We start from the raw sequence: 13,591 nt of genomic DNA on the forward strand, positions 1-13,591 counted from the left end.
ATATAAGGTTCCATGTTTGGAAAGCAGATTAGATTCTGGACCGTGAAGAAGGCGGGTTCTACCGCTGAAACGCGTAGTCCTATCTGCACGACTTTCCTGCGTTATTGCTGTTTTGAACTGCTTGGACCATTGCATTTTAATGGATTTATGAATAAAAAGAAAGAAAAAATTTTTAACAGCATCCTGGATTGCTCACGTTATTGCTGGACTTTGCTTTGTCGTTGTTCACATTTGTATGGATGGACTCCTACATCCAGATCCGGGCACAACGGAGTTAACCAGGTCAGCTGAGGTTCCAGGTGGTTCACAGGAGTGAGCTGGTCTACATTGTTGGATATATATATCACACACACACACACACACAGCTCTGGAAAAAATTAAGAGACCACCACATCAAAACCCTGTCATGGGGGGTGTGGCCTAGGCACCATCAAGAGAGGAAGCTTCTTCCAGGGGCTCCTGACCTCAAGCCTGGAAATCAACATCCATCGGCCACACTGTTGCTGTAAATCATCTTGTCTTAACGTCTAAGCCTCCATGACAGTGTGCTGCGCCTGGTGGACCACAAGAAAATAGATTTTACAGACTGTGAAGGGATCTCTGGAACCTGGGCCTGGAGGCCTGGTGAGTGTGACAGGCCTGTGCTTCCCCTGAGAGCGGGGGCCTGTGATTTGCTCCCTGCACTCCTTGCTTCCCAAATACCTAACAGCAGAAAGGCCAGCGCTTTTATCATCTCCCAGAAGTTTCCCTAATCCTTTCCTGCTCACAGCCAGATTAAGGAGATTCCCCCTGAGCAGAGTGGTGATTACTACCTGCACACGCTTGCAAAAATAGACCTGTTCTCACAGTGTGGGGGCTGGGACAGATCTTTCTTCTCTGAGCGGGCAAAGCTGAGTGTGTGCTACTGTCACCCTCCTCCATAAAAGAAGATAAACTACTTCTTTAGAATCCCATCCTTTCTCCAGTAACAGCACACAGTAGAACAATAAGACATTTATCAGAGACAGCGTCTTTTTTGCATGTTTCTCCTCTCTACTAATATCACAGCCCTGACTGTGTTCCTGCTTTTGCAACATCATCACTGGGTTGTACTCTCGGGTGCACTGTTCTGGGCTTGTCCCACACCTAACCTTGTTATGCTGGACCTAAAATGAGGTGACGAGCTCCGGCACCACCAGACATAAAGCGGCTCATATCGGCTTTCACTGACTCTCCTGACCGCTGAGGCGCTTACTGCTGGCATCGTAGCACGACTGGGCACATGATGACCCGAGGTAGATCTCAAAAGAAGGCCTCTCCTCCTCGCCTGCCAGATTTCTTCCCGCGGTCACAGACCGCACATGCTGCAGGGAAAATGGCGGCGGCTTCTCCCTCCAGATCATCACACTCCTCCCGTGGTTCCCGTGACTCAGAAAGAGGTGAGGCCTCAGCAGGAGCACAATATAGCAGCTCCGCACCTATGACCAGGGGGGATATGAAGGAATTCCTCACATGTATACGTGCCTCATTAAAAGAGGATATGCAGGATATGTTGAAGGAGATAAGAGGAGACATTAATGCTTTAGGGGCCCGCACGGATCATTTGGAAAACAAAATGTCCGAATATGTCTCTGTAATTAACGCTCTGGTGGATGAAAACCAAGCTATAAAGGGCAAGTTAGAAGGGGCGTTTGATAAACTGCACGACTTAGAGGACAGATCCAGGAGGAACAATATACGTGTGAGAGGAATCCCTGAAGATGTTGCAGATAAAGATTTAGCTGCTTTCCTCCAGAATTTTATGCAGGCTGTCCTGCCCTCACTTTCCTCTAGAGATCTACTGACGGATAGGGTACATAGAACACCCAAGCCCAAGCATCTAGATCCATCTCTTCCTAGAGATATCCTTGCACGGATTCATCTGTACACTACTAAAGAGACATTTCGGCGGCAGATAAGGAGCCCCCCCGATCTACCCCCTGAATTCCGGGATCTCCAGGTCTTCCCGGATTTGTCAGCTGCTACCCTGGCCAAAAGGAGAGAATATGCCCGTGTCTGTAAAGCTCTGAGGGACACCAACATACGTTACCGATGGGGGTTTAATCCTGTGCGTTTGATTATCACATACGAAGGACGCACAGTCGTCTTCTCCTCACCCAAACAGGCAGAGGAGAAGCTTACGGCCTGGAAAATACCCTTTGCTCCCAGACCTGCGGATACAGGAAGGAAAATAGCCTCGGACTGGTCAACGGATTGACAGTCACATGGACAGTGTCTGGACTGCTGAGCTCTCCTACTGCACCCCTTAGTGGGCCTTTGGATTGTGAACCTCTCTCTTCCACCCCTCCACGCAGATTTTGTTCTGCGGATTGTCTGGACTGTTCCCGACGTTCCTACAAGGATTACCTATGTTTTGTTTTTTTTTGTTTTTTTCTTTTTCTTTTCCTTTGTTTTTACTCCTTTTTATTTTTTGGTTCTTTTTACTCTGTTCAGCATACATTAAGAGTCTCCCCCCGATGTGACTACATACTTGCCCTTCCCCTTTCTTCCCTCCAGGTTTTTTCTCTCCAAATCCCCGGGCATTCTCTGTCTATATTGATTTTTGATTGCTATTATGGAACTGGCAGTTATTTGTATGTAAGTTTCGGCACACCATTGGTGGGGTCACTGGATAATACTGGCAGTATAGACTTTAGTATAATGGTACCATGAGTTTACAAATTCTTTTTTTGAATGTCAGGGGTTTAAACTCCCCTGAGAAGAGATCTATGATGTGGAGGGAGGTGAAGCGGTCAAAAGCAGATATTATCTGCTTGCAGGAAACCCATTTGTTGGGCGAGGATAATTTCAGGCTTCGTCATCCCCTCTTCCCGCACATTCTATTTGCTAATGGCCCAACCAAAAAGGCTGGTGTGTGCACCATGGTGAAAAATACAATCGCTTTTAAATTGATAGCGCAAAATAATGACCCCACGGGTAGATGCTTAACTATTACGTGCCTACTGAATGGTGAGTTACACACGTTGACAAATCTTTACGCTCCCAATGAGGGACAACATAAATTCCTGAGAACAACCCTTCATGAAGTCTCTACGAATGTGAAGGGTAGTAATATAATATGTGGTGACTTCAATCTCCCCATGCATGTGGACCTTGATTGCTCTTCTGGTAGCAGACGACCTAGAGGGGACTTGACTCTCCTCACAGGCGAATTCCACTTGCATGATTATTGGAGATATTCACATGCATCTGAGAGGGATTATACCTTTTACTCTTCCAGGCATTCCACATACTCTCGTATTGATTATTTTCTAACAGACAGTGCAACTCTGTCCAGATGTAGATCCGCAACTATAGGCTTAATAACATGGTCTGATCACGCTCCCATCACTCTGAGTCTTACTTTGGCACACCAAGCTAACACAGCCTTTAGGTGGCGATTAAACGACGCATTGCTGCTGAATAGGGAGGTGTTGGGTAGAATCTCCTCGGAGTTGGAACATTACTTTCAGATAAATGATAATGGAGAGGTTTCTGATGAGACCTTATGGTCGGCACATAAAGTAGTGATTAGAGGTGTGCTCCTCCAACAAGCTTCCTACCTGAAACGGAGGAGGGAGAGTGGCAGAGAGGTATTACTCTCCCGCCTGCAATATTTAGACACTATTAACAAGTCTGCTCCCACGCCTTCCATCTCTGAGGAGATCTATCAAACTAGGTTTAAATTGAGAGAAAATCTCTTGGCTAGATATGCACATAACATGAAGAAATTCAAGACTAATCTATATGCTGCAGGTGATAGGGCGGGTGCACTCCTGGCACGCAGAGTACGCAAGAGGGAAGCTAAATCAAGAGTGGACCATATCTTAGATAGAAATGGGAAGGCCCTCAGAAACCCTCAGGACATAGTCCAGGCCTTTGCAGAATATTATACCGGCTTGTATAATTTAAAAGATGACCCTTTTACCCCCCAACCGGATCACCAATCTATCTATAAATATCTAGACTCTATAAAATTACCCCGTATCACATCTGAGCAGCTAAACTACCTTAATTCTCCCTTCACTGATTTAGAAATTAACTCGACGATTAAACAAACTAAATCTCATAAGGCCCCAGGTCCAGACGGGTTGACGAATGATTATTATAAATCCTTTCATCTGCTGTTGACTCCATATTTGCAGAGATTATTCTCGGTGTGGAGAGACTCGGGTACTGTTACGGCTCCTGGTTTGGAGGCTACCATATCTACCATACCCAAGCCTGGGAAACCCCTCACACGCCCTAGTGAGTTTAGACCCATTGCTCTGCTCAATTCGGATGTCAAAATATTCACTAAAATTATAGCGTCCAGACTAAAGCTTATCATTCCAACTATAATTTCGCCGGACCAAGTGGGTTTTGTGGCTGGACGTGAGACGAAAGATGGGGTGCGGCGCATGCTGAATCTGATTAAAATAGCCGAGCTGTCTGGCCTGCCCAGTGCATTCCTGTCACTCGATGCTGAGAAGGCTTTTGACAGGGTGCACTGGGGGTACCTTCGGGCAGTATTGGAGAAGTTTGGACTGTCAGGCCCCATATTCTCAGCAATCTGTGCTATGTACACGACTCCTTGTGCCAGGGTCTTGACGTCCGGTTTTTTATCTGGTTCGTTTCATATCACGAATGGCACTCGTCAAGGTTGCCCACTCTCTCCTATTATCTTTGCACTGTGCATGGAGCCGCTTGCTGAGCGCATAAGAACTTCTATTAATATCACCGGAATCAGGGTTGGACAGATGGAGCACAGAATTGGCCTATATGCTGATGATGTTGTCCTGTCCTGTGTCAACTTGGAGACATCCTTGACAGCTATTATCTTGGAACTCGGGGAATTCAGTAATGTGTCATATTACAGGTTGAATCCCACGAAGTCCTTGTTGTTTCCGGTGGCGGTTCCATGCGCGGCCAAGTCAAAAATGGAAGCAGAATTTCCATTTACATGGATGACAGAGGGTATCCCGTACTTGGGAGTTATATTGACGGGTTCTGAACAGATTGTCGAGAAGAATTTCTCTAAGTTGATCACACAGGTTAAGTCACAACTTGACCATTTTCACATGGTTATGACGTCCTGGATTGCAAGGATTAATGTTTTCAAAATGATGATCCTGCCTAAAATACTGTATCTCCTTAGATGTATCCCATTAAAAATCCCCAAACGTTTGATTTTGAAATTACAAACTATGTCATACAATTTTATTTGGTCACACAAAAAATCTAGAATCTCTAGGACCTTGATGTACTATCCGTTCAAACGGGGAGGGCTGGGAATGCCGAACCTCCTGCTGTACCATAGAGCGGCCATACTAACTGGACTCAGAGATTGGTGGCAGGCGGACAAAGACCATAGATGGCTCCAAATAGAGAACTACTATGCCAAAACTAGATCTACCCGCACAATTCTTGAGGCTGAATCAATTGCAATCACTGATTATTCCCCTACCTTACCAACCATGAAAACTGCGCTCCACTACTGGAGGGCACTGGTCCCTTCCCTGATTAAATTATCTCATGATTCCCTATCCCTAAAAGCCCTTGAGACACACATCCCATTTCTTAATCTCCAGCCTTGGGTTGATGCTGGAATCGTAACATTAGGGCAGATATTGGGTGCCACTGGCCTTGTCCCCTTTGACCACTTGGCCTCTAACTTCCCGAATATCCGAAGATATTTCTATCAATACTTGCAAATACGTCATCTACTTCATAATTCCCCAAACTCGCCTTTTCTCAACTCACATTTAAATAACAGGGTTAATGGTTATTTCTTGTTGCCTGACTCTGGCCCGAAGGGAATTTCAATATTATATAAAGCCTTAAACGACCCAGCAGAAGATGTTAAACTGCCATATATGATCAAGTGGGAACAGGATTTGAACTTCCTATCTGACCCGATAGACTGGGAGGGGGGGCTGGGTGAGGTGTTACGGGTATCTGCCTGCGTCAATCATCTCGAACAATTAAAAAAAGTACACCTTAGATGGTATCAATATCCGGTTCAGGTGGCTCACTATGACCCTGCCGGGTCGGACAAATGTTGGAGGGGTTGCGGTCACAGGGGAACTCTGGAACACGCCTGGTGGTCGTGTCCAATTCTTCGGCCCTGGTGGAGAGATATGGACCTTTTAATTGCACAGGTCTTGGGGATCCAGCTGAATCTGTCACCTAGGCAGGCCATTCTTCACATTGGCCTGGAGGAAATTCCACACATACTTCGAGGTACACGATCACATATTCTAATAGCTGCCAGGTTATTAGTCGCCTCAAGATGGAAAGACACTAATTCTCCCAATATTAGTGAATTAATTGATAAACTTAATGTCCACTGCCAATATGAACTCGCCTTGGCTCACTCCATGACTGCCAAAACCAAAAGACAGAATATTTGGCACCCCTGGTTACATAGTGGTCATTCCTCTATTAACCCGCTCCACCTTGTTTGACCGTTTACTTGAGTGGGAATAAGTAAGCATCATTGACATAATATTCTCATTTTGCCATAGTTTGCCAGGAACCCTTGTCTATAACTGAACTGCTAGACAGTGCCTTGTGAATGCCTATACTCCTTTCCTCTTCCCCCTATTCCCCTTACCGTTCCTACCCCCTCCTCCCGCTTCTCTCCCCTACTTCTTTTTCTTTTCCTTACTTATTTCTGGTCATTTTTGGTTAACCTCTGTTACTGTTACTGTTATTACTGTTTGATGGCACTGTATTGTTTTGAAAATCTTTAATAAACACTAATTGATAAAAAAAAAAAAAAAAACCCTGTCATGGAAACTCTTTTGCTTTGCTGACATAGTAGACGCAAGTTCCAGAGTCCTTCTCCCCTACGCCAACATATCTGCTAAATTCAATCTCCCTGGCAATTTCTAGTATCGGTATTTACAAGTAAGACACCTGATGCATTCCCTTTTTGCCTCCTTAGAAGTCTCTATCCCTACACTATTTGAAAGATTATGCAGAGCTGGGGTTTCTACTAAAGGCCTCATCTCAGATATATATCGTATTTTAGTTGCCCCATGCCCAGAAGACAAGCCAAATCACACCTATATGAGGAAATGGGAAGATTTCCTTGGTGAGACCATTACCTTGTGTACCTGGAAACGGATCTGGGATACTGCCTCAAAGACATCTTCGTGCTATGTTTATAAGGAAAATCAGTATAAATTAATTATGTATTGGTATCACACCCCATCACTACTACATAAACTAAACCCAACTATACCTGACAATTGTTGGAGGTGTGGAGCTACAGGAGGAGACATACCGCACATATTCTGGGTATGCCCCAATATCCAGGGTTTCTGGAAGCTGGTGCAATCTCTTATTTATAAAGTAACTAACCTTCGGGTTCCCCTGGATCCTAAATTCTACATATTAAATATACCACTTGTTCAGCTGGGGAAGAGAGTGAAGCGGTTAATGTTGCATATGACCACAGCCGCCAGGTGTCTAATTGCCTGTAACTGGAGGTTAGCCCACCCACCCTCACTTGCCGATCTCCATTCTCGGATCCAAGATGTGAGAAGGATGGAGTATCTATCTGCCTTGTCAAATGACACGGTAGATCTTTTTGAAAGTGTTTGGTCACTCTGGGACACTTATTGGGCCAATAAAGAATAACAGTGAAGTTTGGCCTTGATGGAAGCCTGAAATATTCACCATCCCCGCTCCTTCCCCCCCCTCCTTATATTTCCCTGTCTGTATTGTTCGTCTTGTCATATTCCCTGTTTTCATTGTATTATTGGATATTAAGATATGTATACTGATTTCTGGTTTACAGTTATTGCTAACAAGCTTGTGAGACATATCTATACATTCATGTACTTTTTCTGTATCTGTTTAAAAATGTTAATAAAATACACAGTTAAAAAAAACAAAAAAAAACCCTGTCATGGGCAGCCCATTATCCAGACCTGAACCCCATTGAAAACCTATGGAATGTAGTCAAGAGGATGATGAATAGTCACAAGCCATCAAACAAAGAACTCCTTAAATTTTTGAGCCAGAAGCAGAGTGAAAGACTGGTGGCAAGCATGCCAAGAGGCAAGAAAGCTGTTTTTAAAATCATGGTTATTCCACAAAATATTGATTTCAGAACTCTTCCTGAGTTAAAACATTAGTATTGTTGTTTCTAAATGATTATGAACTTTGTTTATTTGCATTATTTGAGGTCTGAAAGCACTGTTTTTTTATATTTTGACCATTTTTCTTTGTCAGAAAAAAATACAAAATTTATTGCTTGGAAATTCGGAGACATGTTGTCAGAAGTTTATAGACTAAAAGAACAACTTACATTTTACTCAAAAATATACCTATAAAGAGAAAAATCAGACAAATGAAAATTTAAAAGAGGTCTCTTCATTTTTGCCAGAGCTGTATATATATATATAGTGGGATTTTTGATGTTTAAAGGGGTTGTCCACTACTTCGACAACCCCTTTTCATTCCTCAGGTTTGATCCTGTTAAAATAAAAACAATTATACAAACCTCCCATACAGATGACCTTCCAGAGGTGTCGGCACCCGGGGCTCATGTGAGCCCTGAACAAATCAAACATTAAAGAGAAATTGGAGAGCAGCCATACCCCTGGCTTACAGTTGATATTCAACACGTCTGAAGGCGGGGACAGTGAAGCTGGCCTTGATTGGGCGCATGGCTTGTGTGATGTAACGTCACATGAACCCTGGGAATGCGAGTTCCGACTGCGCTGGGAATGGCACTGGCAAGGAAGGCGATTATGACTGATTTTACTTTAATGAGGCCAAACATGAGGAATGACACGAGGTTACCTGGTAGTTGACAACACCTTTAAGAAGGTAAATTTTTCAGTTAAAACATTTACATTCTGAATACGAAAATGGCTTTTACCCTGTGTGACTGCTCATGTGACTAAGAAGAGATGGTTTAGTTACAAAACATTTCCCACATTCTGAACACGAAAAAGGCTTCATCTTGGTGTGCGTTCTCTGGTGCTTAATCAAATTTGTTTTCTGATTAAAACATTTCCCACATTCTGAACACGCAAATGGCTTCTCCCCTGTGTGAGTTCTCTGGTGCCTAAGAAAATCTGATTTATGGTTAAAACATTTTCCACATTCTGAACATGAAAAAGGCTTCTCCTTTGAGTGAGTTCTCTGGTGCCTAAGCAAATCTGATTTATGGTTAAAACATTTTCCACATTCTGAACATGAAAAAGGCTTCTCACCTGTGTGAGTTCTCTGGTGCTTAAGCAAACTTGTTTTCTGATTGAAACATTTCCCACATTCTGAACAAGAAAAAGGCTTCTCCCCTGTGTGAATTCTCTGGTGCCTAAGCAAATCTGATTTATGGTTAAAACATTTTCCACATTCTGAACATGAAAAAGGCTTCTCCCCTGTGTGAATTCTCTGGTGCATAAGCAAACTTGTTTTCTGATTAAAACATTTCCCACATTCTGAACATGAAAAAGGCTTCTCCCCTGTGTGAGTTCTCTGGTGCCTAAGCAAATCTGATTTATGGCTAAAACATTTCCCACATTCTGAACATGAAAAAGGCTTGTCCTCTTTGTGCGTTCTCTGGTGTCTATCAAGATGCGTTTTCCATTTAAAACATTTCCCACATTCTGAACATAAAAAAGGCTTCTCCCCTGTGTGAATTCTCTGGTGCCTAAGCAAATCTGATTTATGGCTAAAACATTTCCCACATTCTGAACAGGAAAAAGGCCTCTCCTCTGTGTGCGTTCTGTGGTGCTTATGCAAATCTGTTTTCTGAGTAAAACATTTCCCACATTCTGAACATGAAAAAGGCTTCTCCCCTGTGTGGGTTCTCTGGTGTCTAGCAAGTTGCGTTTTCCGGTTAAAACATTTCCCACATTCTGAACAGGAAAATCTATTCTCTGCTGTGTGAATCTTAAGAAAAGACTTTTCGAGCGGAAAACTGTTTCCATATTCTGAACGTGAAAATGGCTTCTTTGCTTTAGGACCAGTACGTTTTTTAATGCTTATTTTGCGACTTTGATTTTCCTCAGTAATTGGTAATGAATCAGAAGACAGGACCTGTTTAAAGGAATCAGATGATTGATCTTTGCTGTGAAGAGATGATGATATATCTGAAGTAATGGCATTCACTTCAGTTGTATCCGGTGGGATCTCAAAATCTTCTGATTTAAAAACTGAAGATGTCAGCTGTCCCTCTGATCTCCTGGTACAGTCATCTGCTAAGAATAAAACCTATTATTTTTGCATAAAATATTCTTGAATTTTTCCTTTTTTAATATTTCTACTTCAACTTTTTGTAAAAATGGCAAGTTATGTAAAATATTGAATAATTCACTGAGACAATGACAGTTCATAGTCTAATAGAAAACATCATAGGATGAACCAGTAGAGCATGGTGTTCATTTATTTGTTCATTCTGCCTCCCAAATATGGAATAAAAAAAAAACACCAATGTTATGTAGGTGAAAATAATACCAATGAAAACTTCAACTCATCTCACAAAAAACAAGTCACTACTCAGGTTCATCATCTGTCAATAGAAAAACAGAGGTTTCCACATCATTATTGGCTCAAAGGCTTTTAAAAAGCAACAAGGCTTCCATAAACCAATCCAGCAATATCTGCTATCCCAATGTCAAATCTCCCCGATTCTGAGCCTTGCAGTGAGCCCAAACCACATTTAGCATCCATGTATTTGGCATTACTATAATGAGAGGAAGCCACTTAATTTACAGTGTGTGTGTCTCCTGGGGCACAATGTGGGTGCTATGTTCTGGGTAATAAAAAGGTATATTTGCAATTATCACTCCAACATCCCCTGTGTGCTAATTTCCAGAAAGAGCCTGTGGATTAATTCACTGAGTGTTATAATTTCCCAAATTTTGCAACTTCATGGATATTTCTACTGCTCTGATTTTCTGCTCTTTTGTCATATTAGGGCTTCTGCAAATGGTGTGTCCCATCTCTTCTGGGATCTGCTCCTGCAACGACATCTGCTTCTGTCACCAGGTGCAGCCTTAGTCATTTTCCAGGTGTCGCTGGTAATGGAAGAGACGTCGGAACCAGAAGCTCTGGGTGGCACAGGCTCTGTCCAGCCACTAAAATTAGGGTGCCTGGTACCAGTAATACCATCTAGTCTAGCAGAATGGATGGGTGAGCTGTCCAGCTGGAGTAATCTGCTCCCTGCTTCAGTCAACTGGAAAGCACCACACTCTACTGAAGCTCGAAGCATATAGCCGGAAGCTGCCACATACAGCCATGTTCTCCTCTGGTTCAGTCCTCTGTGCTCAGCTCCAGATTTGTGTATTTCTTTCCTGTTGTGACCCCGGCCTGTTTACAGATTATTCTTGCATCTTCTGATTTTGTATTTTCTTACAGGCCCATAATATTTTTTTTCAAGTGATTTTCTAACTTGTCAGCACATTCTACGTATGCTGTCATTTGGCTTTGTAGTTTACAGATTTTAAAAAGGTAACGATCAGCCACTTTCACAATTTCGCAAAGTAATTTTAACATTTTCAGATGGAGGACAATATTGTGGTCTAAAGGCAAAATGGATTCAGGATTGACATCGCTGAAGATAAGAAGTTGCATTTTTCCCTGGGATGTTTGGTCAACATGGTGTTTTATGACATCCTGAAGATTCGGAAGTCCGATATAATATGCCTACAGGAGTTTAGGAGAGAAGGCAGGTATGTACTGGTGCTATCTTCTATGGCGGCTTGCCAGAATTTATTTACTGCCCTGAAAAATGGAGTGGCAAATCCTTTGCTGGAAGGTCTTACCTTTACTGTGCTGTACTCTAAGGGAGTACTTGTAGTTTTCATGCACAACCCTTTTGGTTCCCTGGAGGACATTGCTTTATTTTTGAAAAGACATTGCATTTATGTTCAGTACTCCCACAGGGTCCTGAATGGAGAAGGGCTCTGGACTAGGAAGTACAAATTTTTTGTGAGATTTGGGATGGATCCCCAAGGCCCGGGAGGCATCCATTACCCCCTCTTAATTTTTCAATTGGGAAAAATACTGTTTTTTTGTTCTTTACAGATGCCCCGATGTATTGCAGGAGGTGTAAAAATTTCGGGCATACCCAGGATAGTTGCAAGGAGATGCCAACTTGCAGGAATTGCAATGCTTCTGACCATATGGCAAAAGACTGCACAAATCCTGTTATGTGTAATGCTTGTGGTGAGGAGGGCCATAAGTATCGGGACTGTAAGGCCAGGATCAGTCCTAGGTCTTACGCTGTGGTCTCAGGTGGGGCAGCTGCACCCCCTGCTGCTGTTGTTGACATTCCACAGGTTTCAGACCCGGAACTTATTGAGGAACCTGAAATCATGGATGCACATGAGGAGGCCCTGCCCCAAACGGAGTCTCCCAGCCCAGAGGTGGCAGCTTTGGAAGCTACTTGATGTTGAATGTGTATCTTGGTTTGCTACTGAGGAGGAGTTGGCCAGTTGTGGAGATCAAGGTGATTTCACTCTTGAGAGGTCCTCTGAGGATGAGGAGCCTGGAAATTCCTGGAAGAAGCCCAGAACGGATTGGGCAGACCTCGGTGAAGTTGGTTTAAGTCCGGTGAGTGAACGTAGTTACCCTCAGAATGTCTTCTCTCCTGACACCAATGCTTTTTTAGGCATTCCCGCAGATGTAAACAGATTCAAGGAGTTGCAGTTCCAGATGGAAGACGAAAACGGCTGAAGAGGAAGTGGCGTGTTTGTCGTCATGTAAATAACACAGTCATGTTATGGCTCCCCAAGCTGGTTGGGGGATTGCGTCCCTGAATGTCAGGCAAATTAGATCCAAATTCAGGAGGTCAATTGCTCTAGATTATATTAAACAGATGAATGCTCACATCTTTTGTCTTCAGGAATGTGGGATTGTGGATGCTCCAAGCGATAAGGACTGGCCTTACGGACAGCATGTATGGTCTGGCTCATGTGTTAATAGGAATGATGGTGTAGGGATAGTAATGGGTAACAGGGAGATTAGTTTAGATAGCTACACGGTGGTAGAGGTGGGTAGATGTATAATTGCACATGTTAGCTATAGGGGGTGGCGGGCTAGAATTATTAATGTGTACTGTCCATCAGGACACGACAGGAAAAAGGAGCGTCTGGCTCTTTTGGAAAAATTAAGTTTGTTTCTTCCGGGCAAAATGCCTACAGTTTTAGTTGGAGACTTTAATTGCACCACAGAAGGGAATTGTGACATAACTGGTAAAAAGTTATCCAATCTTATTTCTGATTTTTCCCTTCTAGATGCTGCTGCTCTGAAATTTGGCATCCCACCACCGCCAACGTACCATGCTGATAGGGGTGGTATTGCATCCAGGATAGATAAAATGTTGTTTTCCAAAAATATGTTGTGTATGAATTTTGAACAAAATGCTGTACCTTTTTCTGATCATGAGTGTTTGAGAGGTGTGTTTAGTGCGATTGATGACCGTGTGTATGGGGGTGGGGTTTGGAAGCTGAATGTAAGATTGTTAGAAGATGAGATGTGATGAATGAATTGAAAATAAAGTATAAAGAGTGGAGAGTATGTAAGAGGGATTTTGTGTGTACTGGAATGGTGGAACTGGGTTAAGGGG

The 13,591-nt window shown here is 43.1% G+C and overlaps 1 protein-coding gene across 1 annotated transcript in view; it reads right to left on the reverse strand.

Moving 5' to 3' along the window:
- Window positions 1–13,591, reverse strand: part of LOC141047160 (uncharacterized) — a 125,740-nt gene that overhangs the window by 57,392 nt on the left and 54,757 nt on the right. Inside the window, exons 7-8 of the mRNA XM_073542117.1 lie at window positions 8,892–10,220; window positions 8,815–8,831 (exon numbers count right to left, since the gene is read on the reverse strand). Coding sequence (XP_073398218.1) covers window positions 8,815–8,831; window positions 8,892–10,220 — 1,346 coding nt within the window. The remainder of the gene's footprint in view (window positions 1–8,814; window positions 8,832–8,891; window positions 10,221–13,591) is intronic.

Source organism: Dendrobates tinctorius, unplaced genomic scaffold, assembly GCF_039654945.1.
Source record: "Dendrobates tinctorius isolate UK_male_01 unplaced genomic scaffold, ASM3965494v1 ptg000126l, whole genome shotgun sequence".
Classification (NCBI taxonomy): domain Eukaryota; kingdom Metazoa; phylum Chordata; class Amphibia; order Anura; family Dendrobatidae; genus Dendrobates; species Dendrobates tinctorius.